Source organism: Ranitomeya imitator, chromosome 1 (genome assembly GCF_032444005.1).
Source record: "Ranitomeya imitator isolate aRanImi1 chromosome 1, aRanImi1.pri, whole genome shotgun sequence".
In the NCBI taxonomy this organism is placed as follows: domain Eukaryota; kingdom Metazoa; phylum Chordata; class Amphibia; order Anura; family Dendrobatidae; genus Ranitomeya; species Ranitomeya imitator.
In genome coordinates this window covers 696,374,103-696,401,365 of record NC_091282.1, presented here as the reverse complement: position 1 = coordinate 696,401,365, position 27,263 = coordinate 696,374,103, and the positions used below count along the sequence as shown (strand labels likewise).

The following is a 27,263-nucleotide window of genomic DNA, read 5'->3' as shown; positions in this document are numbered from 1 at the left end:
CTGACTGACTAAATACTTTTTTGCCCCACTGTATATATTTCACCACAGTCCCTACCTCCATCAGCTCTTGTTTGTCCTTCAAAAGTCTTTGATGAACTGCTGGAGACTGGGTCTAGGTTAGGCAGTATCTCTTGGGAGGTAGCAGCAGTCAGGAGGGACATCCTGGGAAAAAAGCTATTTGAAAATGGCGCCTGCGCAGTAGCAGCTATCTGTGTGTATAGATTCGATAGCTGCTACTGCCCAGGTGGCGCCATCTTGCTGAAGAAAAAAAAAGAAAAAGATTTCCTTCCTGGCACCGCCCAAGCCTGCGCAATAGCAGCTATCGGCGATCTCCGAGAGCTTCTACTGTGCAGGCGGGCCATCTTGGAGGAGGATTTTTTTTTTTTCTCCACAAAGATGGCACCTGCGCAATCGCAGCTATCGAATCTGTACACACCTATAGCTGCTACTGTATAGGCAACATTTTCAAATTTTCTTTTGTTCTCGCTCAATTAAATCAGCAAAAGGGATTAAGTGCAAAGTACACATGCGATTATGCTGCAGCGTTCCCCCCCCACTATGTACATATATTCATTAAGCAAACTAGGAGGCGGGTCAGTGAGGGATCAGTGACCTGTCAACAGTCTGCATTATGAATATCTAATCAGCACCAACCCGCCTTAGGGCACGAGAATCTCTAACACAAAACTGAAAATAAAGATTACACAACAACCACAAGACCGACTTCATCAACCAAGGTATCATTTTATTCAGTATAATGGCGCCAACCTGACGCTGTGTGTAGGTTACTATGCAAAATCCTGCTGACAGGTTCCCTTTAAATTATTATTTTTTTTTAAAGAAAATCTCCGCTGTAGCATGCTGCTCAGGAGGCAAAAGTCTTGACTAAGGGTCCAGTGAGAGTTAGATGCTCCTGATTTATTAAGTAGGACTGGAGTAAGATTTCGGTCATACAGTATACCACAACTCATCTTGAATTAGGTCAGCCTACTTTGGTGGACCTGAGAAACTAGCATGAAAACACCAAAAGTCGCTAAGATTTTTTGCCTTCACATTTCTTACCTCTGTACTTAACATGTTCAAAATATACTAAGTCCTTCTTACCGAAGTCCTCTGGAACTCCTGCAGCCTGCAGATGTCAGCGTCCTGTAGAAGGCCCATACCGGACAATTGTTGTAGCATAAACATGAACAGTTCCCACTGCATTACAAGAAGAAAACAAGTGTATGAAATGCTTAAGGTTCAATTCAGTTTTTACAAATTTTCCTCTTGCTTTCAGTAAGTGAATATTCTTTATGGTTAGTTGGACCCTATCGGAATGTGTTTTCATGCTGACACGAAGGACCATTACAGGAGATAGTTATGATGTATCAGTGTCAACATAAAAAAAACATTTGTAAAACTCATCATCTAGTAGAGATGAGTAATTCTATTACAGATGCCCTGGTTCAACGTGCAGTCCAGTCATCTTGTGGTAGACTTTCTATATATATGTGCCCGGGTGAGTCTGGTGTTCACTAAGCTCATTGTGATGTCAAATAAGGACTAGTAGAGACTAGATGTGGGGACAGAGGTGGCCATGATGCCAAGCAAAGTTGTGAAGACTGGCTTCCACGGGGGACCAGTGCAGTGTGAATCAAATTTTTTATCATAAAGTACAAACAAGTCATTAAAATGCACCTGTCAGCGTCAGGTCGGCGCAGTTGTACTGATTAAAATGATACCTTGTTTGATGAAATCCATCTTGTGGTTGTTGGTTAATCATTATTTTCAGTTTTGACTACTTAACCCATTACTTGCTAAGTTAAATTTTTTACAAGTACGGATTTTTCAGAAAAGGGCATCCCAATATTCAATTAAAAATGACAATGACATGATTTCCAATTTTGAAAAAATTCATTTTACAAACACAACACAAAAAATCGGACCTAATTATAAAAATTATAAAATCTTAGTTGCTAGAAGCTAAAGATTAGGCGTCCCAAAAAAAGGACATTGGTAGATAATGGGTTAATGATATGCCCATACTCTGGGGCAGCCTATGGGGGTTCTTCATGTGTATGGCTATAGCTTCTGACAGGCCACTATGAGAAGATACTAAAAAAAAACAAAAAAAACCTTTTACAGGAAGGCGCCGGCCGTGGCACCACCGCTGCAGCATAATCGCATGTGTACTGTGTATATAATTATTATGGTTGAAGTTATCCTGAGATTTAAAAAAAAATCCAATTTCAAAATGGTGCCTGCCATGCCTGCGGAGTAGCAGCTATCGGTGTATATAGAGGTGATCCAATAGCTGCTACTGCGCATGCAGCGCCATCTTGGAGGACATTTTTTTTTCTTTAGTAAGATGGCACCGCCGGCGCATGCGCAGTAGCAGCTATTGGATCACCTCTATATACACAGATAGCTGCTACTGCGCAGGTACGGCAGGTGCCATTTTCAAATGGATTTTTTCTTTTAAATATCAGGATAACCACAACCATATTGATTGTATACACAATACACATGCAGATTTTGTTGCAGCGCACCTGCTTGCAGAAGGTTTTTTTTTTTTTCCCAATATGTATATATAATATTTATTATGTTAATTAGGGGGCAGGTCAGTGAGGGATCAGTGACCTGTCAGCAGCCATACTGGTAAATACCTAATCAGAGCACCACATGAAGAACCCCCCACAGGCTGCCTCGGAGCACGAGCATATCATTAACTCAAAACTGAAAATAAAGATTAACCCCTTAACCCCCAGAGCTTTTTTCGTTTTTCGCTCACCTCCTTCCCAGAGCCATAACTTTTTTATTTTTCCGGCATTATGGCCATGTGAGGGCTTATTTTTTGTGGGACAAGATGTACTTTTGAACGATACCATTGGTTTTACCATGTCATGTCACAGAGAACAGGAAAAAAAATTCCAAGTGCGATGAAATTGCAGAAAAGTGCAATCCCACACTTGTTTGTTTGGCTTTTTTGCTAGGTTCACTAAATGCTAAAACTGACATGCGCTATGATTCTCCAGGTCATTAGGAGTTCATAGACACCAAAACATGTCTAGTTTTCTCTTTTATCTAAGTGGTAAAAAAAAACCTCAAAACTTTGTTTAAAAAAAAAAAATGTGCGCAATTTTTTAATACCGGTAGCGTCTCCTTTTTTTCGTGATCTGGGGTCGGGTGAGGGCTTATTTTTTGCATGCCAAGCTGATGTCTTTAATTATTCACCTTTTGTGCAGATACGTTCTTTTGAGTGGCCGTTATTGCATACAGTGTCGCGGCGATCAAAAAATAGACATTAGACCTACCGGTAATTAGGTTTCCAAGAGTCCATCCTGACAGCACCCTGGAGGACGTCCTCCTCCTCCTTGCCGGGACAGGAAACACACGAGAGTTTAAAGGTCCGGTCCCACCTCCAATTCCTCAGTGTTGTAACTAGAACCATCTCATGGAAAATGCAAATAAAACTTTAATGAAAGGATCATATTACATCATATTACATATGACAAGACAGGGGGGAACTACCAGTGCTGTCAGGATGGACTCCTGGAAACATAATTAATGGTAGGTCTAATGCCTATTTTCCAGGACGTCCCTCCTGACAGCACCCTGGAGAGTACCAAAGCACCTCCTTAGGGTGGGATTACCGCTTGGAGGACCTTTCTCCCAAAGGCGGTCTGCTGACCGGACATAACATCAAGTTTGTAATGTTTACAGAAGGTGCCAGCACTGGCCCATGTTGCAGCCCTACAAATCTGATCTAATGATGCTTCTGCCCGCTCAGCCCAGGAAGCAGAAACGCCGCGTGTAGAGTGGGCACGTAAACCTACTGGAGGGGAAATCCCCTCAGACTGGTAAGCATCTGAGATTACTGTCGTGATCCAATGTGCAATTGAGGCCTTAGAGGCCTTTTTACCCTTGTTATTTACCCTTGTTATTTCCCCTAAAAAGAATAAAGAGGTTTGGGTCTATACGCCAAGTACTTGTGGCCTCCAGATAATCTAGAACTGCCTGTCTGACATCCAGCGAGTGGAGGGCTTTCTCCTTCGCGTTGGAAGGGTTGTTACAGAAGGAAGGAAGCACTATCTCCTGATTTCTATTTTTAGCAGAGCCTACCTTTGGTATGAATGTGGGGTCTAGTTTCAGGATTAAGCTATCATCCCTGATCTGGAGATACGGGTCTCTGGTACATAGGGCTTGGATTTCCCCAACACTCTTGGCCGTGGTGTTCGCTACTAGAAATGCAGTTTTTCGTGTGCGAATTGATATAGGCATGTCATCACCCAGAGTGTAAGTACCCCTACACAAGGGCCTCAGGACTAAGCTAAGGTCCCAAGATGGAGACAACTGCCTAATGGTGGGACGCATTCTCTGGGTAGCCCGAATGCACCTTACTATCCATGGGTGAGATGCTAAAGGATAGTCTAAGAAAGAGCTTAATGCTGAAACCTTTACCTTTAAGGTGCTGGGTCTAAAACCCTTGTTGAACCCTTTTTGAAGGAAGTTTAAGATACCAGGCATGTCCGGAGAGCCTGTCACAACGTCGGACCTGCCACCCTCCAGACAGAATCGTTTCCAGATTTTTAGATAAATTGCTGATGTTACAAGTTATCTACTAGCCTGGATAGTGGCTATGACCTGATCTGATAAGCCTTTAGCCTTCAAGATGTCCCTTTCAGGATGCAAGCTGAAAGACGGAGCTTTCCCAGGTTCGGATGGTAAACCGGACCCTGGTGAATGACATCCCCCCGCAGAGATAGCTCGATTGGGTTGTCGATTGCTAAGGCCCCTAGTAGAGGGAACCAGCTTCTTCTTGGCCAGTACGAGACGATCAGAATGACCTTTGCTTGGTCCTCTTTGATCTTCCGGAGAACAGCTGGAATCAATGCCAGGGGTGGAAATGCATATGAGAGAGGTTTCACCCACCTTTGTCTCAAAGCATCTATCCCGTCTGGAAGATCCAAGGGGTTCAGAGAGAAGAATTTTGAGACCTTCGAGTTTCTTCTGTTTGCAAATAAGTCTATATTGGGGGTTCCCCACTGATGACATAACTTCTGGAAGATATTCTGGTTTAGCTCCCACTCTGTTGGGCACACTTGCCGTCTGCTCAAGTAATCTGCTATCGCGTTCTGAGAACCTTCCAGGTGGATTGCCGTTTTGGATAGAACTGTATCTTCTGCCCAGCTGAAAATGGTTTCTGCTAGGTCCTGTAGTGGTCGATGTCTTGGGTCTCCCTGATGTTTTAAGAACAAGACCGTTGTCACGTTGTCGGAAAATATTCTGACATGACAATTTGAGAGCGTGAGCCGTTTTCGTCTTAAGGCCTCCCACACGGCATATACAGTTAGGTCCATATATATTTGGACAGACAACATTTTTCTAATTTTGGTTATAGACATTACCACAATGAATTTAAAACAAAACAATTCAGATGCAGTTGAAGTTCAGACTTTCAGCTTTCATGTGAGGGTATCCACATTAAAATTGGATGAAGGGTTTAGGAGTTTCAGCTCCTTAACATGTGCCATCCTGTTTTTAAAAGGGACCAAAAGTAATTGGACAGATTCAATAATTTTAAATTAAATGTTCATTTTTAGTATTTGGGTTGAAAACCCTTTGTTGTCAATGACTGCCTGAAGTGTTGAACTCATGGACATCACCAGATGCTGTGTTTCATCCTTTTTGAAGCTCTGCCAGGCCTTAACTGCAGTGGTTTTCAGTTGCAGTTTGTTTGTGGGCCTTCCTGTCTGAAGTTTAGTGTTTAACAAGTGAAATGCTGCTCAATTGGGTTGAGATCAGGTGACTGACTTGGCCATTCAAGAATATTCCACTTCTTTGCTTTAATAAACTTCTGGGTTGCTTTGGCTTTATGTTTTGGGTCATTGTCCATCTGTAGTATGAAACAACGACCAATCAGTTTGGCTGCATTTGGCTGGATCTGAGCACACAGTATGGCTCTGAATATCTCAGAATTCATTCGGCTGCTTCTGTCCTGTGTCACATCATCAATAAACACAAGTGACCCAGTGCCACTGGCAGCCATGCATGCCCAAGCCATCACTGCCTCCACCGTGTTTAACAGATGATGTGGTATGCTTTGGATCATGAGCTGTACCACACCTTCGCCATACTTTTCTCTTTCCATCATTCTGGCAGAGGTTGATCATGGTTTCATCTGTCCAAAGAATGTTCTTCCAGAACTGTGCTGGCTTTTTTAGATGTTTTTTAGCAAAGTCCAGTCTAGCCTTTTTATTCTTGATGCTTATGAGTGGCTGCACCGTGCAGTGAACCCTCTGTATTTACTTTCATGCAGTCTTCTCTTTATGGTAGATTTGGATATTGATACGCTGACCTCCTGGAGAGTGTTGTCACTTGGTTGGCTGTTGTGAAGGGGTTTCTCTTCACCATGGAGATTATTCTACGATCATCCACCTCTGTTGTCTTGCGTGGGCCCCCAGGTCTTTTTTGCATTGATGAGTTCACCAGAGCTTTCTTTCTTTCTCAGGATGTACCAAACTGTAGATTTTGCCACTCCTAATATTGCAGCAATTTCTCGGATGGGTTTTTTCTGTTTTCGCAGCTTAAGGATGGCTTGTTTCACCTGCATGGAGAGCTCCTTTGACCACATGTTTACTTCACAGCAATACCTTCCAAATACATGTACCACACCTCAAATCAACTCCAGGCCTTTTATCTGCTTAATTGAGAATGACATAAAGAAGGGATTGCCCACACCTGTCCATGAAATAGCCTTGGAGTCAATTGTCCAATTACTTTTGGCCCCTTTAAAAACAGGGTGACACATGTTAAGGAGCTGAAACTCCTAAACCCTTCATCCAATTTTAATGTGGATACCCTCAAATGAAAGCTGAAAGTCTGAACTTCAACTGCATCTGAATTGTTTTGTTTAAAATTAATTGTGGTAATGTCTATAACCAAAATTAGAAAAATGTTGTCTCTGTCCAAATATATATGGACCTAACTGTAGTTCTTTAAAGTTGGATGATCTGTCTCTGATGTTTGCTGACCACCTGTCCTGGAGGATTCTGCCTTGTAGATGAGCTCCCCAGCCCCATGCGCTGGCGTCCGTAGTGACCACTACGTAGGGGGTGGTGGACCATAATACACGCACCTTTAGGTTCTCTGTCCACCAGTGGAGAGACGTCCGTACTGGTCCTGATAGCCTCAAGGGAGCATCTAGTGAAGACTGGCGGCAATCCCAAATAGACAGAATCTGACTCTGCAGGCGTCTTGAGTGTGACTGTGCCCATCTGACACATGGTATATATGCCGTCATTAGGCCTAGTACTTTCATAGCGATCCTTAAGGAAATTCGATGTTCCAGTAAGTACCTGACTCGGGTTCGAATTATCTCCTGCTTGTCCTCTGGTAAGTGGGATATACTGTGTCTGGAGTCTAGACACACTCCCAGGAAGATCTTTCTGTGTTCTGGTAACAGGTCAAACTTGTGCCAGTTTATGACCCAGCCTAGATGGTTCCATTACTGATATTGTCCGGATCCTGTGATCTGTCAGGACTTCTACGGATTTTGCCACGAGAAGAAAGTCGTCCAGGTATGGATGGAATTATTATAATGCCCTGGCTTCTCAGGAAGGCCACCACCTCGGACACCAGCTTTGTGAATATACGGGGCGCCGAAGCCAGCCCGAAGGGAAGGCCCTGAAACTGGTAGTGGCAGGTCCGGGTTGGCAGTGCTACTGCAAACCTTAGCAGATTCTGTGATGAAGGATGCACCAGGACTTGATAGTAGGCACTCTTCAGGTCGAGAGTGCACATTACAGCGTCCTGATCTATGAGATTAACTACTGACCGGATAGATTCTATTCGGAACCTCTTGTATCTCACCCAGGAATTCAAAGGTTTTAGATTTATAATAACGCGAGTATCGCCAGATGGTTTTGTGATGGCGAATAGGGATTTTTGACAGAGGAACCGGAATTATTACTGCTGCACTGAGCATGTCCTGTAAATCTATCAGTATGGCAGAATCTGCCGTGACTATGGTAGGCGCGATGTACCTTTCTGGAGGAGGGGCGTAAAGCTCTATGCTGTATCCCTCTGACACGGTTCTGCAAACCCACTGATTCTGAGTGATTTGGGCCCAATTTCCTGCAAAGTGACGTAGCCTTCCCCCAATGCAAGTGGCGTCATTGTGTCTTGGTTCTGGAGGTTGCACTAAAGAAGAAACCTCTGCTCTTATTACCCTGGCTACGGGAGCCCCTGTACGACCCTCTGCTGGACCTACTCTGCCCTCTGAAATCATACTGCTATCTGGAGAAGAATCCTCTCCGAAAGGGACCGTTTAGGTTTGTCCTCAGGGAACCCCTTCTTTTTGTCAGAGACTGACTCAAGGATACTATCTAACGCTGGTCCAAATACCCTCTGCCCTGACAATGGGATGGAGCAGAGCTTGGTCTTAGAGGCATTATCTCCTGACCAGGACCTTAACCATACAGCCCTCCTAGCAGCATTAGACAGGGAACTGTTTCTGGCTGAAAATCTAACCGACTCAGCCGTCATATCAGATAAGAATGCCATTGCCGACTTCATAATAGGAAGGGAACTCAGAATATCAGATCTAAGGGTCTTATTGGACAAATGCTCTTCCAACTGACCCATCCATAAGTACATAGATCTGGCCACCGAAGTGGCTGCTATGTTTGTCCTAATTAGGGCTGCGGAAGCTTCCCAGGCTTTCTTTCGGAGAATGTCGGCTTTTCTGTCCATAGGGTCACGCAAGTTAGAAGAGTCCTCAAAAGGTATGGCAGTCTTTTTGGTGACCTTTGCTACGGGAACGTCAATTTTAGGGATTTCCTCCCATAACTTAACTTCCTCAGGGTCAAATGGTAAGCGGCCTTTAAAGTCACGAGATAGCACCAGCCGGCGCTCAGCATCCTTCCACTCCTCTAGAACCATAGCCTTAATATGTTTACTTATAAGGAAAACTGTCTGATTTTGCGACAAGTCCCCCGAACATCAATTCCTGTCTGGACTGTGGCTTGGAGGTCTCCTCAATCTGCATGAAACTCCTCACTGCCTGGACAAGCTCGTCTGTCTCTTCTGACTGGAAAAGTAGGAATTAGTCTTACCGATAATAGTGTTTCCAGGATGGAGGTTATCCTTCTTATCCTTGATAGGGACAGGAACACAGAAGAGGTTAAATAGCCCCTCCCCACCTCCACCGTTCAGTGATTTTTCCAAGTACCACACCAGGATGGATGCAACTATTTTACTGGAATTCCTTTCTACACATGTTTACATCACATATAAAACAGGTACTCAAGGGAGGGTATATAAGGGATATAAGGGGTGCTATCTTGATGCACTCCTGGAAACACTAAAGCTCTGGCCGTCTGACCTCACATGCAGTCTTGCAGACAGCGCGGCTAGTACTAAACAGCGCAGGCGCCGAATTTCATGGGAAAACAGCGCAGAGGGGGCGGCGCCCCAGAAGATTTGAATGACGTCAGTGTGGCGTTTCCAGCAAGGGGGTTCAGACCTGCCTCCCTGTCTAAAGAAAGGTATTTTGGCGAAATTATAAAACGCTTTATTTTGGCAATAGCTGCACCAAAAACTAAAACAGCCACCTTGTTAGAATGCAGCATTACTGCTGCACAAGGTGGCTCTTTTAGTTTATAACAGCTAGAGGGGGGGACCGAGTCCCTTTAACAAATCTCACTATCCATGGATGAGTAGCTAACTGAAAGTCATAGAAGGAACTAAGGGCTGAAATTTGTACTTTTAACGTACTAGGTCTTAGTCCTTTATCAAAGCCTGACTGGAGAAAGTCTAGGATCTTAGGGATATTTGGGCCCTGTGGGACCGACACAGGAGTTGTACTCTGAACAGAACTTCTTCCATACTTTCCCGTATATTGCGGAAGTCACAGGCTTCCTGCTGCTCTGGATAGTGGCAATGACTGGATTTGAGAGGCCCTTTGACCTTAGGATTTCTTTTTCAGGATCCATGCTGTTAACTGTAGCAGATCCGGGTTCTGATGAAGTAGAGGGCCCTGGGATAAAAGATCCGGTCTTGCTGGTAGATGGATGCACTCTTCCAAGAACATCAATTTTAGTAGCGGAAACCAGCTTCTTTTGGGCCAGTATGGAACTATTAGGATTACTGATGTCTGGCTCTCCTGGATCTTCCGCAAGACTCTCGGTATTAGAGCCAATGGAGGAAAAGCATATGTCAGATTCATATCCCACTTCTGAGCCAGGGCGTCTATTCCTGACGGCCTGTCTCCCGGATTTAGAGAAAAGAACCTTTCTGCATTTTTTGTATTTTTCTTTCAGGCGAATAGTTCCACCTCTGGGAAACCCCAACCTTGGGTTAAGTGGAGGAAGATTTCCTGATTTAGGGACCATTCTGTGGGGCATAACTTTTGTCTGCTCAGAAAGTCAGCTACCTGGTTTTTGGTGCCTTTTAGGTGAACTGCCATTATGGATTTGACTGTGAGCTCTGCCCAGGAGAATATTGTATCTGACAGGTACTGTAAATGGCGATGTTTTGGACCTCCTTGATGAAGTAGGAAGGCTACTGTTGTTGAATTGTCGGAAAAAATATGGATGTGTTGGTCCTTTAACTTCTTCTGATATGTTTTTAAGGCTTCCCAGACTGCCCTGAGTCCTCCTCTATGTGGGCTCCCCAGTCTCTGAGACTTGCATCCGTAGTGATGTTCATACACGGAGATGTTCTATAAGGTCTTCCTCTCTCGAGGTTTGTTGGTATGGTCCACCATGACAGTGATCTTTTTGCGTCTCTGAATAGACGCACTTTGTTGTCGAGGGTTGTGTCTCTGCCGTCCCACAATGACAGGACTTCCTGCTGCAAGGGTCGAGTGATACTGACTCCATTGAACACTGGAAATGCATGATGCCATTAACCCCAGCACCCACATGGCCTTCCTCATGGAGGTCTGTTTTTGCTTTTGCAACATTGGAATCTCTTTTTTGAATGATTCTTGCTTGTGTTGCGGGAGGTACGTATGTTCCTGAGTTGAGACGAAGATCACTCCGAGAAACGACTTCCTTGTCTCAGGTTTGAAGTTTGATTTTTTTTTTTAGATTTATTAGCCATCCTAGGCTTTTTAGGACGGACATCGTCGTTGTTAAATTCTTCTCCATCTGTTGAGAGGAGTTTGCTATAAGCATGATGTCGTCCAGATAAGGGACAATCAGGATCTCTTTTTCTCTCAAAAAGGCCATCACCTCTGCCATGAGTTTAGTGAAGATTCTGGGAGCAAACGAGAGGCCGAACGGCAGGCACGTGAACTGAAAGTGTAGAATGTGATCTCCGTCTTTTATAGCAAATCTGAGATATTGTTGGTGTGAGGCGTAGATGGGAACCTGGTAGTAAGCACTTTTTAGGTCTAAAGTGCTCATTACTGATCCTTTCTGGATTAGAGGTATTACGGATTTGAGGGACTACATCTTGAACTGTTTGTAGGTTACCGACAGATTTAGAGGTTTTAGATTTATGGTCGTACGGTATTCTCCACCCGTTTTTTTTTTTTATGGAGAACAGGCTTTAATAGTGTCCCTTGAACCACAGAGTGGGGTACCGGAATGATGGCTTTTATCTGGATAAGTTCCTGAATATCTTTTAGAAGTCTCTGGTGAACTGTCAAGGACTGAGTCAGACAAAATCTCCTGGGGGGTAATTGGCTGAATTCTATTCTGTACCCCCGTGCTATCGTACTTAAGATCCAAGAATTTTGAGTGATCTTTTTCCAGCCCTGTAAGAAATACTGGAGTCTTCCACCCACTAAGCTGGCGTCATTGTCTGCTGGTTCTTGGCTTCTGATCCTGAAAGGTACCTCTACCACCTTTTGGGTAGCTCCATCTTCCCCCTTTCCCTTTATAGTCCTGTCTGGGATGGGAACGAGTCCTCCGAAAGGACGGTGGATTTTTCGTCTTTTCCTCAGGAAAGCCTTTCTTATTGTCTGCTGCTTTTTCAAGCAGCTCGTCCAAAACTGGACCAAAAACATGAAGGCCGGAGAAGGGTATTGAACACAGTTTGTTCTTTGACTGCATATCGCCAGACCATGACCTGAGCCATAGAGCTCTTCTTGCTGCGTTAGATAGGGCGTTGTTTCTTGCTGCGAACCGAACTGATTCCGTCGAAGCATCGGCCATAAAGTCTTTTCCCATCTTCAATAACGGTAAAGACTTTAGGATTTCCTCTCTGGGTGTTTTATTGTTAATTTGGGTTACTAATTTTTCTACCCACAGAGTCATTGACCTGGCTACTGAGGTAGCCGCGATATTAGTCTTCATGATAGCGGATGACGTTTCCCAGGACTTCTTGAGGAGATGATCTGATCTTTTGTCCATAGGGTCTTGGAGACCAGAGGAATCTTCAAATGGTATAGCGGTCTTTTTTGAGACCTTGGCCACTGGTATATCCACTTTAGGTATAGATTCCCATACTTTGGTCTAGTCTGGATCAAAAGGGAGTCGGTATCTAAAATCTTTTGGGACTACTAGCTTCTTTCCGACATCCTCCCATTCTTCCAGGATCATTTCTGTTATACGGTGGTTCACCGGAAACACCCTGTTTCTGCGAGCTCTGAGCCCGCCAAGCATCTCATCTTGGACCGTAAGAGGTTCTGTGACCTCTTTTACCTTCATGGTGTTTCTAACGGCCTGCAAGAGTATGTCCGTGTTTTCAGAAGAGAACAGATATCTTTATCTCTTCTGGGAGGATGGCTGAAGAACATTCGCCTTCCACAGAATCAGATATAGGATCTTGCTCCCACCTGGGCCTTTTAGGACGGGGGGATTCAACAGGCATCAGGGCTGATACCGTGGACTGTACCTCCTCTCTAATGATAGTTTTAATACTATCTAGAAAGGAGGACTGCTCCTCTTTAAGTAGTCCCGACATACAGCCATCACACAATTTCTTAGAATGTCCATCTGGAAGTTTGTTAGAGCATAGTGGGCATCTATTCGTCTTGCGTTTAGGAACTGCCGCTGAACGTTTGGGTGCTTCTTTATCCTGCAATAGAGATCCTTATAGCTTGTGTGTGACTAGTGCTGTGAAAAAAGGACCCCACTATGTATAATTTATATGTTCTGGGGCAAGCTCTGAGGACTGAATGTCTGCACGACCTGCACCTTCCATGTTCCTAGGACAAGTGTGCTGTCAGATGTTTGTGTTTAAATAGACTGCCTTACCAGGCTTCAAACCATCTGCCTCGTCCTCCTTCCGAGCTCAGCTGCTGGTGATCCTCCTGATCTGCAACGGACCTGTACGCATCCCTGATGGAATGCTGAACCGTTGGCAGGAATTCCTCCCCGGCCCCACTAGCACCGTCCCACGTGTTCTCTAGGCGTCCCCGCCGGCAGGAACCGGGCCCGGGCCGGAACCCCGCCACCGGAAGTCATCACTGGAAATGATGCCACGCCAGGAGACTGATCACCGCCTGCGTGCGGCCAGGTACACAGCTGCAGGCACAGAGCCCTCTGGAGAGGGGTGTGCCAAAGATGGGAGCACACAGCTCGACCCGCACTGAGGGACCTCCCTCGGTGTCAACGCGCTCTGCGGAGTCTTCCGCTGGAGCGAGCCTCCGCTACTCAGAGCCCTCTGGAGAGGGATGCAGCTTCCCAGGAGCCCTGCTCAACCGGCTGCTAGAATCTTCGGCACGGTAAGCCGCACCAAAACTCCTCTGCGTCTGTCCCTGATAGGGACAGGAAAAACACTGAAGGGTGGAGGTGGAGAGGGGCTATTTAACCTCTTCTGTGTTCCTGTCTCTATCAAGGATAAGAAGGACAACCTCCTGGTGGTGCTGTCAGGAGGGACGTCCTGGAAAGGTACTTTCTGGCTCAATCCTGGTTTTCTGCTAGGAGCTCCCCCTGTTCTTCTGAAAGAAAGTCCCTTAGATCGGAACCTTCATCAGAAGTATACTCCGGCTCCTTTTGGTCTCTCTCCTGCCTGGCTCGCTTCCGGCCTGAGACTTGGTTGGACGGACGTGGCTGTGAGAGGCTGGACATAGAGGTCTGAACTTCCTCCCGAATTAGGGATCTCATCTCTGAAAGCAGCAATGACTGCTCATCTTTCATGACCCTTGAAGTACAAGGTGCATAGAGAGTCTTGCCATGGGAGTCTGGAAGTTTAACGTGGCATACAGGACATCTGTTAGATTTCACCGAGGCCTTGCTGTGTTTTTTTTAGCTGTGGCCGGGGGAGCAGCGGGGGTTCCCTTATCCTAAACGACATAAGATAGGGAGTAATAGGCTAGTATGCATGCTGGGATTTTTATCTGAGGTGAGGGTGTACTGCGCAAGGCGGACTTACACCTCCATCCTCGATCATGTCTCCTTCCATAGGTGCGATCTGAAGCTGGAGCCAGAAGCACCTCGGCACGACGCTGGACGCTATCGCAAGTAGCAACCACGCTGCTATGCGATCCACCGCTGGAGCGCACACTATACCCTGCTTTCAACACGTCACCGGCACTGACGATACCGGATGTGACGCGGCACCACCGAGACTCCGGAAGCCGCCCACTCGGAAGCTCAGCATGCCACGCTGGATGTAGCGTTGCCAGGACAGCGCCCCCCCTGCTGACAAAGAAACGCTGTTCACGCCAGGATCCCCATCCTTGTGGCACCGCGTCCTGAGCCGAGAGCCTCCCACCGGGAGGAACGGCTCTATCCTGGAGCCTCATCCTGCTCCAGGCCTTTGGGGTAGAGGGACTCCCCTTGGGAAGTTTCGAACCTGAGCCTCTTGACAGGGGGAAGGATATTGGCGGGCTGCACGATCCCCCTGAGCTTGGTAAGCTTGCGCAGCTCTTCTCGTGTGTCCCTCCATGCAGGGACAGGAAAAACACTGAGGAATTGGGGGTGGGACCGGACCTCTTGTGTTTCCTGTCCCGGCAAGGAGAAGGAGGATGTCCTCCAGGGTGCTGTCAGGCGGGACGTCCAGGAAAAACGTAATTTTGAAGTTTTAATTTTTTTTCTCGCTATGACACTTAGCGATCAGGTTAATCCTTTTTTTTGATTGATTGGGCGATTCTGAACGCGGCGATACCAAATATGTGTAGGCTTGATTTTTTTTTTTTTATTATTTTGATTGGGGGTGTAAGGGGGGTGATTTGAACTTTCATAGCAGTCCGTCATCAACAATCATAGAGGTCTTCAGGATACCTAACTCTGGTTGTGATGGCAATGCACCGATGACCCCCGATCACGTGATGGGGGTCAAGCGATGCGCGTACTTCCGGCCCAACGGCCGGCAGCGCTTGTTAAATGCCGCTGTCAGAATTTAACAACATTTAACTAGTTAATGGGTGCGGGCAGATCGTGATTTCGCTTGTGCCCATTGCGGGCACATGTCGGCTGTTGAAAACAGCTGACATGTCGTGGCTTTGAGGTGGGCTCACCGCCGAAACCCACCTCAAAGCGGGGGATACTGCCAGCTGAGGTACTATTCCGTCAGCTGGCAGAAAGGGGTTAAACAACCACAAGACGGATTTCATCAAAGTATCATCGGTATAATGGCTCCGACCTGACACTGCCCGTAGGTTACTGTGCACAATCCTGCGGACAGCTTCCCTTTAAATCCTTACTAATCTCACCTTGCAGGTCTGAACGTGCCGATTGTTAGTGATAGTTTTGAGACTAAATATTAGCTGTACAGGTACTGGAACCCTGAAGTCATTCCCCCAGACTGTAAGTAAAGATGTCAGGACACTTCTTGTTTCTTCAAGCTTCCTGCTCTGCTGTTGTACAAGATCTTCCTCTGAAGTTGTATAACCAAGCAATGGAATTTGATCAGACACTGCAAATTAAAGAAAATTTGTCTTAGAGGACAGTGCAGTTTATTTAGTGGTCTACATGCTAGTTTTGCCTTACCTATAAGTGAAGCCATCTCTACTGTACATTTTGCAAGATGATGCTCTGTTGTAGTGGTCAGGTACTGTCCAAAGAAAAGTAAATTATATAGACAATACAAAAAAAACAGCACTTGAAAGGGGTCGTCATTTCTGTACTATCACAATACCACGTATTTTGATGCAATTGTTATTACACAAACCTGTTTTTTTTTTGTTTTTACATGTTAAATATTAGATATGCAAGTCAATGAAATCTAGCCTAGACATGAGGAGCCATCATTTGCAACATGTACCTCATGCAAATATAACAATATTTGGCTTTTAATACCATTAGGAATCCATGGATGGTTATTAGATGATACAACAAAACTTAAAAATCATTTAATTACATGTACACAAGAACAAAAAAAAAATACCTTTCGGCAATTCAGAGTTTCTGAGAGACAATTAATAAAACGTTTAAGTTCTGTGATTTCTACTCCTTCTGTTTTATTACGTGGTCCAAGAGCAATGCAGAGGATTTCCTAGAAACAAACCAAATGTAAAATTTAACTACAAGGTCAGCAATGGAAAATAAATAAAACACTACAAACTAAGAAATAGGCCCTGCTTCATCAAAGCTTTTATGCCAGAAACCTTTCATAAAACGCCTACAAAAATTTTGCTCTAAAAGACGTTGCACAAAAGTGTTGTGAGGTTTGTCATGCTGATGCCAGTTCCACCAATAAAATGTGGAGCTCAAGTGAAAATAGGGTTTTTTGTGTACTCACCGTAAAATCCTTTTCTCCGAGCCAATCATTGGGGGACGCAGACCGTGTGTGTATGCTGCTGCCACTAGGAGGCTGACACTAAGTGATACAAAGAAAGTTAGCTCCTCCCCTGCAGTATACACCCTCCTGCTGGCTCTCAGCTAACCAGTTCGGTGCAACAGCAGTAGATCAATAACAACATATGAGCATATAGCATGTCATATTATATATATGAGAGTATAGCATGTCAAATTATAAAACAAGCACAAATGAATGGCTCAGAGAAAAGGATTTTACGGTGAGTACACAAAAATCCCTATTTCTCCTATGCCTCATTGGGAGACACAGACCGTGGAACGTCCCAAAGCAGTCCCTGGATGGGGGGGGGTCAACCTCAGATCAGACCCTGTGTAACCGCTACTTACAAGTGCGACACCTCGGCCTGCAGAGTCCGCCTGCCCAGACTCGCGTCTGTGAAAGTCTGGGAATTATAGTGCTTCAAGAATTCCTGCGGACTGGACGAACCCGCAAGCTTGCAGTCGTGCTGTTCCGACGCCTGGTGCCTAGAATCCAAGAAACCTCGATAGACAGGGAGATAGATGTCAGCCTAACATGGAAGGATTCCTGGATGGTGTAACAAATCCACCAAGCTAACATGGCTAATGAAACGGCTAAACCCTTCCTGTAATCGTCAGGAAGCAGTCCTCTTACAGTGAGGTAGCCCAAATAAAGTGTCCAACCTTCGGAAGGACACCGTCCTCAAGACGTACCTACTCAGAGCCCTCACCACGTTCAGAATATGGGACCATTCCGTTATGTGGACTGGTGCCGAAAGAGATAAGGGAAGAATGATGCCCTCATAACTGAGGGAATACAATACCACCTTGGTAACAAGGGATGGGGATTGCCTGTAGACAACCTTGCCTTGATGGTAATAAGGGAAAAAGGTCTGCTAGCTCCGAAGACTCGTCAGGATTTGCAGATCGCAGAGAAAAAAGGGCGATGTTCCCTGATAGTAAAGTCTGTCAGGATCAAAAGGAGTCTACTGTGAGACTCCCAGAATCATTAAGGTCCCAAAGATCTAACTGTATGCGATAGGGAAAAACTACGTGTGAAGACTCTCTGTGAGGAAGTCCATATTTGCAGTTTTGTTCCAATAAGATGGAAAAATACTAATTCAGCAAATGAGAAAAAAACCTGACATGGTCAGTGCGGATCTCCCAGGATCACTGGGGCCCTTCCTGCTTCCGAAAAGATCTCAGAAGTAGTGGAAGAGGGGTGAAGGAAACTGGTACAATGGAAGAACCAGAGCATGCACTGCGATGGCTTTTAGACCTGGAGGCCGAACCATGAACTTAGAGTACATTGAATGCCATCCGACCAACATCTGGAGTGCTCCAGAGAAGTCGGATCTGATGGAAGACTTCCGGATGAAGTTCCCACTCACATGAGGCGGGACCCTGACGGCGTCCGCCGCCCAAAGTTCTACACCTGAAATGTGTAGTGCCGAGATCATCAAATGATAGATCGTGGCCCAACAAAGAATGTGAGGTACCTCGGCCATGACGCCTGACCGTGGGTACCTGCTAGATGATTGACGTATGGCACAGACGTGGGATTGTCCGATTGAATCGGATGGGGTGACCCGCCAGAAGGCAGTGGACCTGCTGTAGAACTAGCTGTACCGTTCGGATCCCCATTACAATGATCAGGAGGAGAGGACTGGCATCGGTAGTCACTAATAACCGGGAGAAAGGATCTTCCCTGGATGAGGAAGGCGCTCAGAGACTACCCTCTGAAAGCCCGATTGACCTGCAAAAAACAAGAGGTGCGAGGGAAACCACTTCCATTGTTGTCACCAATTTTTCTCAGAACACTCCTAGCAAATCGAATGGAATGAGTGAAGTGAACAAGTGCGCGAGCTCCCTGTTGAAGGGCCACGGCCTTGTCTCAAGGGAGAATCACCAAACTTCTGGAAGATTCCAGGATCATCCTTAAAAAGGATATCTGTTGGACTGGAAATGAGGAAACTTGTGTAAGTTTAGCTGCCAGCCCAGGAGAGAGAGGGTATAGCAAGAGATATAGACGACTCAGTGTAGGGCTGGAAGAGCGGCTAGAAAGTCGACCAGATAGGGCAGGACGAACATGCCTCTAGGGTGTAAGAGGAACATGACAGCCCCATAACCCTTGCGAACACTCTGGGTGCGGAAGCAAGGCCGAAGGACAAGGTCGTGATTTGAAAATGCTGTTCGCGAAAGGGAAAGCGAAGGAATTTTGAAGAGGGAAAAACATAGGAATGTGAAGGTAAGCATCCCGAATGTCGGTGGATGCCAGAAACTCCCTCTTTTTCCGTTGAAGTAATGGCTGAGCGGAGGAACTCCATCCGAAGAAGGGGGACCTTGTCAAGCTTGGTAGAAGTTTGAGGTTCAGGGTCGGTCTTACTTTTCGGTCCCCATTTTGGAACCAAGATCCCTTAGATCTAGACCGTCCTGGACAACTGATCCACTGCTGGTTGGGTCTATAGCAAATCAAAATAGTTAAGGTCTCTGACCAAGAGACCATTGCTCTAGCAACACATGCGGCGGCTAAGGGAGGGTAGATCGCTGAACTGGAGGCCGCAAGACAGAACGAACTAGATTTGCCATCTGACAGTCGGTTGTAGTCTTAATTGATGATCCATCGGGTAGGGATACTGGTAGGTATACCACAGGCGTTAGGCCTGGCTGTAGAAGAGGATACATGGAGGCGACACTCCATGTCCTCGTCTATTGCTGGTGTGGGGAGATCGGTGTCCTTTAAATGGACCCGTTGCCCTTAAGAATCAGACCAGGCATGGCTTCTCATGCGTTAGGTGGGAATACGTGGTGGAAACACCCCGTGTTTGCATATTGGCTGAAAAAGGATACTGTGCTTGCAGAGGTTTCTGTCCAGTGGATCGCTTATCCGGACGCTCCCTGTCCGGGTGAATGGCAGGTGCTCTGCGAGGGAGTTTAGTTTCCTCATGAGGGACACTGCGTGATCTAGAGTAGAACCGAAGTCCTCGTCAATCTACAGAGATTGGTTAATGATATAAATAGGCAAATTCATCATTTTCTGAAGTTCTGGTGAGTCCAGAATGCAATATCCGATCCATATTCAGACTTGTTCTCAGCAAATCATTGGTGAAGGATCAGGAAATGAAACTTCCGTTTTCTAGGCGCGTGTACGTTTCTAGAATACTTGCGACCCCTGCTAGCCTGAAGGAAAGAGACCATCTATATTGTTCCTGCAAGCACTCCGAGCCACAGAGGGTTCACGGAGGGTTTCAATCTCTTGTCAGAGAATCCATGGGTTGCGGCAGTGACGAAACCCAATCAGGGAACTAGGTACTCTGGGATAAGCTGGGATTGGCGGCGGAGGGCTCCTGAGCTCATTTAGGGTGACCGGCTTCGGACTGGTCATATGCCCTTAAGACGAGGGAATGCTGGTCATATGCCCTTAACACTAGGAATACTGGTCATGCGCCTTTAAGACCAGGGATTACTGGTCATGTGCTTTTAACCCCTTCCCGACCCATGACGCCACGTAGGCGTCATAAAAATCGGTGCCAATCTGACCCATGACGCCTATGTGGCGTCATGGAAAGATCGCGTCCCTGCAGATCGGGTGAAAGGGTTAACTCCAATTTCACCCGATCTGCAGGGACAGGGGGAGTGGTAGTACAGCCCAGGGGGGGGTGGCTTCACCCCCCCCGTGGCTACGATCGCTCTGATTGGCTGTTGAAAGTGAAACTGCCAATCAGAGCGATTTGTAATATTTCACCTATTAAAACTGGTGAAATATTACAATCCAGCCATGGTCGATGCTGCAATATCATCGGCCATGGCTGGATACACTGGTCTGCCCCCCACTCCTCCGATCAGTCCTGTACACAGCTCCGCTCCCCTCCGTCCTCCTGTCCGCTCCCCCCTGTGCTCTAATCCCACCCCCGTGCTCCAATCCACCCCCCCTGCACTCCGATCCACCCCCCCGTGCTCCAATCCACCCCCCCGTGCTCTGATCCACCCCCCGTGCTCCGATCCACCCCCCCGCGCTCCAATCCACCCCCCCCGCGCTCCGATCCACCCCCCGTGCTCCCCCTCCCACCCCATCATACTTACCGAGTCTCCCGGGGTCCGTCCATCTTCTCCATGGGCGCCGCCATCTTCCAAAATGGCGGGCGCATGCGCAGTGCGCCCGCCGAATCTGCCGGCCGGCAGATTCGTTTCAAGTGCATTTTGATCACTGTGAAAACCTATCACAGTGATCAAAATAAAAAAATACTAAATGACCCCCCCCCCCCCTGTCACCCCCATAGGTAGGGACAATAATAAAATAAAGAATTTTTTTTTCTTTCACTAAGGTTGGGGTAAGAACTCGGGTTAGGGCTAGGGTTAGGGTTAGGGTTTCGGTATGTGCACACGTATTCTGGTCCTCTGCAGATTTTTCCGCAGCGGATTTGATAAATCCGCAGTGCTAAACCGCTGCGGATTTACCGCGGATTTTCTGCGGTTTTACAACTGCAGTTTACTATTGGAGCAGTTGTAAAACCGCTGCGGAATCCGCAGAAAGTAGTGACATGCTGCGGAATGTAAACCGCTGCGTTTCCGTGCAGTTTTTCCGCAGCATGTGTAAAGCGATTTTTGTTTCCCATAGGTTTACATTGAACTGTAAACTCATGGGAAACTGCTGCGGATTAGGCTATGTGCACACTGTGCGGATTTGGCTGCTGATCCGCAGCGGATTGGCCGCTGCGGATTCGCAGCAGTGTTCCATCAGGTTTACAGTTCCATGTAAACCTATGGAAAACCAAATCCGCTGTGCCCATGGTGCGGAAAATACCGTGCGGAAACGCGTTTTATTTTCCGCAGCATGTCAATTCTTTGACATAGCCTTAGGGTTAGGGTTGGAATTAGGGTTGTGGTTAGGGGTGTGATTAGGGTTATGGCTACAGTTGGGATTAGAGTTAGGGGTGTGTTGGGGTTAGTGTTGGAGTTAAAATTGAGGGGTTTCCACTGTTTAGGCACATCAGGGGTCTCCAAACGCAACATGGCGCCACCATTGATTCCAGTCAATCTTGTATTCAAAAAGTCAAATGGTGCTCCCTCACTTCCGAGCCCCGACGTGTGCCCAAACAGTGGTTTATCCCCACATATGGGGTACCAGCATACTCAGGACAAACTGCGCAACAATTATTGGGGTCCAATTTCTCCAGTTACCCTTGTGAAAATAAAAAATTGCTTGCTAAAACGTCATTTTTGAGGAAAGAAAAATGATTTTTTATTTTCACGGCTCTGCGTTGTAAACGTCTGTGAAGCACTTTGGGGTTCAAAGTGCTCACCACACATCTAGATAAATTCCTTTGGGGGTCTAGTTTCCAAAATGGGGTCACTTGTGAGGAGTTTCTACTGTTTAAGCACATCAGGGGCTCTGCAAACGCAACGGGACGCCCGCAGAGCATTCCATCAAAGTCTGCATTTCAAAACATCACTACTTCCCTTCCAAACCCCGACGTGTGCTCAAACAGTGGTTTACCCACACATATGGGGTATCAGCGTACTCAGGAGAAACTTGACAACAACTTTTGGGGTTAAATTTCTCCTGTTACTCTTGGGAAAATAAAAAATTGCGGGCTAAAAAATCATTTTTGAGAAAAGAATTTTTATTTTTTTTATTTTCATGGCTCTGCATTATAAACTTCTGTGAAGCACTTGGGGGTTCAAAGTGCTCACCACATATCTAGATTAGTTCCTTTGGGGGTCTAGTTTCCAAAATGGGGTCATTTGTGGGGGATCTGCAATGTTTAGGCACACAGGGGCTCTCCAAATGTGACATGGTGTCTGCTAAAGAGTGGAGCCAATTTTTCATTCAAAAAGTCAAATGGCGCTCCTTCCCTTCCAAGCCCTGCCGTGCGCCCAAACAGTGGTTTACCCCTACATATGAGGTATCAGCGTACTCAGGACAAATTGGACAACAACTTTCATGGTTCAGTTTCTCCTTTTACCATTGGGAAAATAAAAAAATTGTTGCTGAAAGATCATTTTTCTGACTAAAAAGTTAAATGTTCATTTTTTTTCCTTACATGTTGCTTCTGTGAAGCACCTGAAGGGTTAATACATTTCTTGAATGTGGTTTTGTGCACCTTGAGGGGTGCAGTTTTTAGAATGGTGTCACTTTTGGGTATTTTCAGCCATATAGACCCCTCAAACTGACTTCAAATGTGAGGTGGTCCCTAAAAAAATGGTTTTGTAAATTTCGTTGTAAAAATAAGAAATCGCTGGTCAAATTTTAACCCTTATAACTTCCTAGCAAAAAAAAATTTTGTTTCCAAAATTGTGCTGATGTAAAGTAGACATGTGGGAAATGTTATTTATTAACTATTTTGTGACACAACTCTCTGGTTTAACAGAACAAAAATAAAAAATGTGAAAACTGCGAAATTTTCAAAATTTTCGCCAAATTTCCGTTTTTATCACAAATAAACGCAGAATTTATTGACCTAAATTTACTGCTAACATGAAACCCAATATGTCATGAAAAAACAATCTCAGAACCGCTAGGATCCGTTGAAGCGTTCCTGAGTTATTACCTCATAAAGGGACACTGGTCAGAATTGCAAAAAGCGGCCAGGTCATTAAGGTCAAAATAGGCTGGGTCATGAAGGGGTTAAGACCAGGAATACGGGTCATGCGCCTTTAAGACCAGGGAATACGGGGTCATGCGCCTTTAAGACCAGGGAATACGGGTCATGCGCCTTTAAGACCAGGGAATACGGGTCATGCGCCTTTAAGACCAGGGAATACGGGTCATGCGCCTTTAAGACCAGGGAATACGGGTCATGCGCCTTTAAGACCAGGGAATACGGGTCATGCGCCTTTAAAGGTACCGTCACACTCAGCGACGCTGCAGCAATATAGACAACGATCCGACCTAAACTAGATCGCTGGAGCGTCGCTGTTTAGGTCGCTGTAGAGACGTCAAACACAGCAGGAGCGATCCAGTGACGTAATGGCGACTCACTTATCGTTCTCGCTCCATGTAAAAACGTTGCTGGCGTCCTTGGTTTTGATGTCAAACATGACGATACACGCCGATCTAGCGACCAAATAAAGTTCTGGACTTCTAGCTCCGGCCAGCGATATAACAGCGGGATCCAGATCGCTGCTGCGTGTCAAACACAATGAGATCGCTATCCAGGACGCTGCAACGTCACAGATTGTTGTCGTTCTCATTGCAAAGTTGCTGAGTGTGACGGTACCTTAAGACCGAGTAATACTGGTCGTGCCCTTTTAAGACCGGGGGATACTGGTCATGTGCCTTTAAGACCAGGAATACTGGTCATGTGCCTGTGGCAGGAAATACTGGTCATGTTAAGTACAGGGGGAAGATGCAGGGGAAGAAAGCAGTACTTCCTTACCCGGATGCAGAATCGTTGTGCCCCTTTAATGTAAAACCATAGCCCCTATGTGTGTGTGTGTGCTGGCAGGGTGGACCAAGATGGCCACCGAAGTTGAAGAGGAGGGAAAGTCTCGCAGAGAGCGAAAGGCGCCAATTCGGAGGGCAGGGCCACAGACGTGATGTGGGCGGAGCCTTGTGGCTTCCGTGAATAGGCCCACGCCGGGGCCTAAATTTCTGTAGCAGCCGTGAGCAATACCAGGGTTGCTAAGAGAAGCGATCGCTCCCATGCCAGGGAAGAAGCGCCAGAAAAGGTGGGCGGAGCCGCCTTAGTTCGCCATAGTGCGGGCATGGCTTCCTGGATGCGGCCTACACATCGGCCGAAGCCAGGGGCTAAATTTTTGCAGGCGGCCGGAGCGTTACCTCAGGTAGGTGGGCCACAGGGAAGCTGAGGAGGCCTGTCAGCATGTGAATATCCCACTGCAAAGGCCCATCGCTGACTGGATCCACTCAGATCGGGACCGTGAAGGAACCGTCGCCCCTGAAGTGAGCTCAGGCATGGCTTCCCACGTCGCAGGAGAGGGTACGGGGAGGTATACTCCGCGTGCTTGCCTGTTGATGTTTTGGGGGAGATCGGAACCTTGAAAGGATCCGTCGCCCCCTTCACTCCGTTAATTAAAAAATAAAAATTTACAGAAAAGTAAAAAATAAAATAAAAACGTTGGGGTCTGAACCAGACCCATGTGCCTCCTACAGACACTAAGCAAGAACTGGTTAGCTGAGAGCCAGCAGGAGGATGTATACTGCAGGGGAGGAGCTAACTTTCTTTGTATCACTTAGTGTCAGGAGCATACACCCACGGTATGTGTCCCCCAATGAGGCGTAGGAGAAAAGACGATTTTACCACAAAATCTCTCTCGGAGCCTTCATCGGGGGACACGGGAAACCATGAAAATAGTGTGTGTGTGTGTGTGTGTGTGTGGAAGGGGGGGGGGGGGCCTCATGCCTGAACTCCATCTTTTTTTAAAATTTTTTTATTTTCATGATTTCGTGTGTACCCCAATGAAGCAATAGATTGGTAAGCATCGCCATGACTCTTTCTCTAATTCATAATTAAATGTGGAGTGCAATTTGTGGAAAGGCACACGCTTCCTGCTGAATCAGGGGCCTATGCTTCCATGTATGTATTAGCTGAAGCCCTGAATTACAGTAACTATGTATTTCACAATATTGCAATGGAGGGATGACTTGTAAATGCTCAGTTCTGGAACAAGTGTTCAAAAAGCAAAAGCCGCAGGGATCATAGACGAGACTGGTAGGGATCAGCCTGTGGCTGGTTTTCCCAGTGCCATCACAGGGGATTTTGACAGGTCTCTCCCATATATAGGTAGAGACCTGTTAAAACACCTGGAGTGGTGCAGGTAAAAGCTCTTCAAACTGTAATTTCTCCAAGATGCAATTGTGCAAGCTATATTCAGATTAATGCTGCTCGTTTTTTGGACAGCATGAATCAGGTTCCCTATACGTATAGGGAGATCTATAGATATGTTGTATCAGTCTCATGACAAGAGCAGATACGTTAGGATAAAAAAAAAACTGCACCTACCTTTATTTCTGTAAGAAGCTTGGACGGACGTGTTACTTTGTGCTCACAACCTTCCCGACACCCTCTCTTTACATCCAACCCTTCCAATGAGGGTATTGCACTGTGTAACTTTACCATGTGATTGAAAGTTGCCTTCACTTCCCTCCTAATTAATGCTATGATAGAATGTTCCAGGATTAATAGAAAAAATAAACACATCTAGATATAATTTCTTATAGGATAGATATTGCTGATACTACCTGCGATGTTTGTATTCAGCCATGTGCAGCCCTTCTCTACCGCCAAGGACACAGCAATTTCTTCAGCACTACGTAGCACCTAAGGTATAAAGAGCAATATATAAGGATTAGCCATAATTTAGATCCTCTGTACGCAAGGAGACCTATCATTTGGTACCTACAGCAACTAAGCCATCTTTTGTCTCCACAATTCCTAACTACAAATAGACCCTTCCCCAGCTTTTTAGTTATCAACTCCTAAGCACTAACAGGGACACGGCAAAAGTCTCTTTGCAATGGTTAGTATTTTAAAACCAAAATGGCTCTAAGAAAATGATTGAGCAGTCATTCTCCACCAAAATCACATGTAGCATAGTCATATGACTGCAGGAGGACAGCACACACAAAGACTTTCATGGAAATGTATAATGAAGGAAATGACCTATTGTTTAACCCCTTATTCACCACGAATACATCTTTTTACTGATCTCACATATCAGACAATAGCATCCCCCGACTGGTGAAAATTCATCGATAGCTGATACAGAAAGGTATCATGCTTGATTGGTGTTGGCACCAACCATGGATTTTTAACCCAGATACTGCTGTCAGTAGTGACTATGGTATGTAAATGGTTAACAGAATGTGGGAGCTCCCTCCTTAACCCCATTGGCATCCTGAGATCATGATTGAGTGGTCCTGATGTTTGCCATGGCAATTCACTGCCAAATAACGGCCTTAAAGTCTGCCGAAAAAAGTAACCTGTTCAGAAGTTAGCAACATTTAGGTGGTAGTTCACAGTAAATCTAGATTTATTAGGCTACTTTCACACTTCCGTCTTTTGTCCTCCGTCGCAATGCGTCGGTTTGGGCAAAAAAACGGATCCTGCAAATGTGCTTGCAGGATGCGTTTTTTGCCCATAGACTTGTATTAGCGACGGATGGCCACACGTCGCGTCCGTCGTGCGACAGATCCGTCATGTTTTGGTGGACGCGACGAACAAAAAAAGTTCAATGTAACTTTTTTGTGCACCGCGTCCGCCATTTTCGACGGAGCATGCGCAGCCGAAACTTCGGCCCCTCCTCCCCGGACTGCAGAATGGGCAGCGGATGCATTTGAAAAACTGCATCCGCTGCCCACGTCGTGCAGTAATGTCACAACGTCCATCGGCCCGACGCATTGCGACGGGCCCGTACTGACGGAATTGTGAAAGTAGCCTTAGGAGATCAAACTAAGCTAAGTCACAGAAAAACCCCAATTTAAAAAATTACCTTTTTATTGATCATCAATATAAAATCTGGTGCACACAAAACCATCACCAACACAAAGAAAAAACATTAACAGAAAAAATGATAGAAAGGCCTTAGGAGATGCCTGACCCTATAATCTAATACTCTAATACTCACTGGCATCATACCTAGCAGCGG

The 27,263-nt window shown here is 46.0% G+C and overlaps 1 protein-coding gene across 2 annotated transcripts in view; it reads right to left on the bottom strand.

Annotated features, from left to right (window-relative positions):
• Positions 1–27,263, bottom strand: part of CDAN1 (codanin 1) — a 218,573-nt gene that overhangs the window by 13,964 nt on the left and 177,346 nt on the right. Inside the window, exons 22-27 of one of the 2 annotated variants that reach the window (XM_069730898.1) lie at positions 25,858–25,936; positions 25,619–25,773; positions 16,267–16,374; positions 15,870–15,933; positions 15,593–15,795; positions 1,105–1,200 (exon numbers count right to left, since the gene is read on the bottom strand). In XM_069730898.1, the coding sequence (XP_069586999.1) occupies positions 1,105–1,200; positions 15,593–15,795; positions 15,870–15,933; positions 16,267–16,374; positions 25,619–25,773; positions 25,858–25,936 (705 nt within the window). The remainder of the gene's footprint in view (positions 1–1,104; positions 1,201–15,592; positions 15,796–15,869; positions 15,934–16,266; positions 16,375–25,618; positions 25,774–25,857; positions 25,937–27,263) is intronic. The other variant, XM_069730906.1, reaches the window with a different exon arrangement.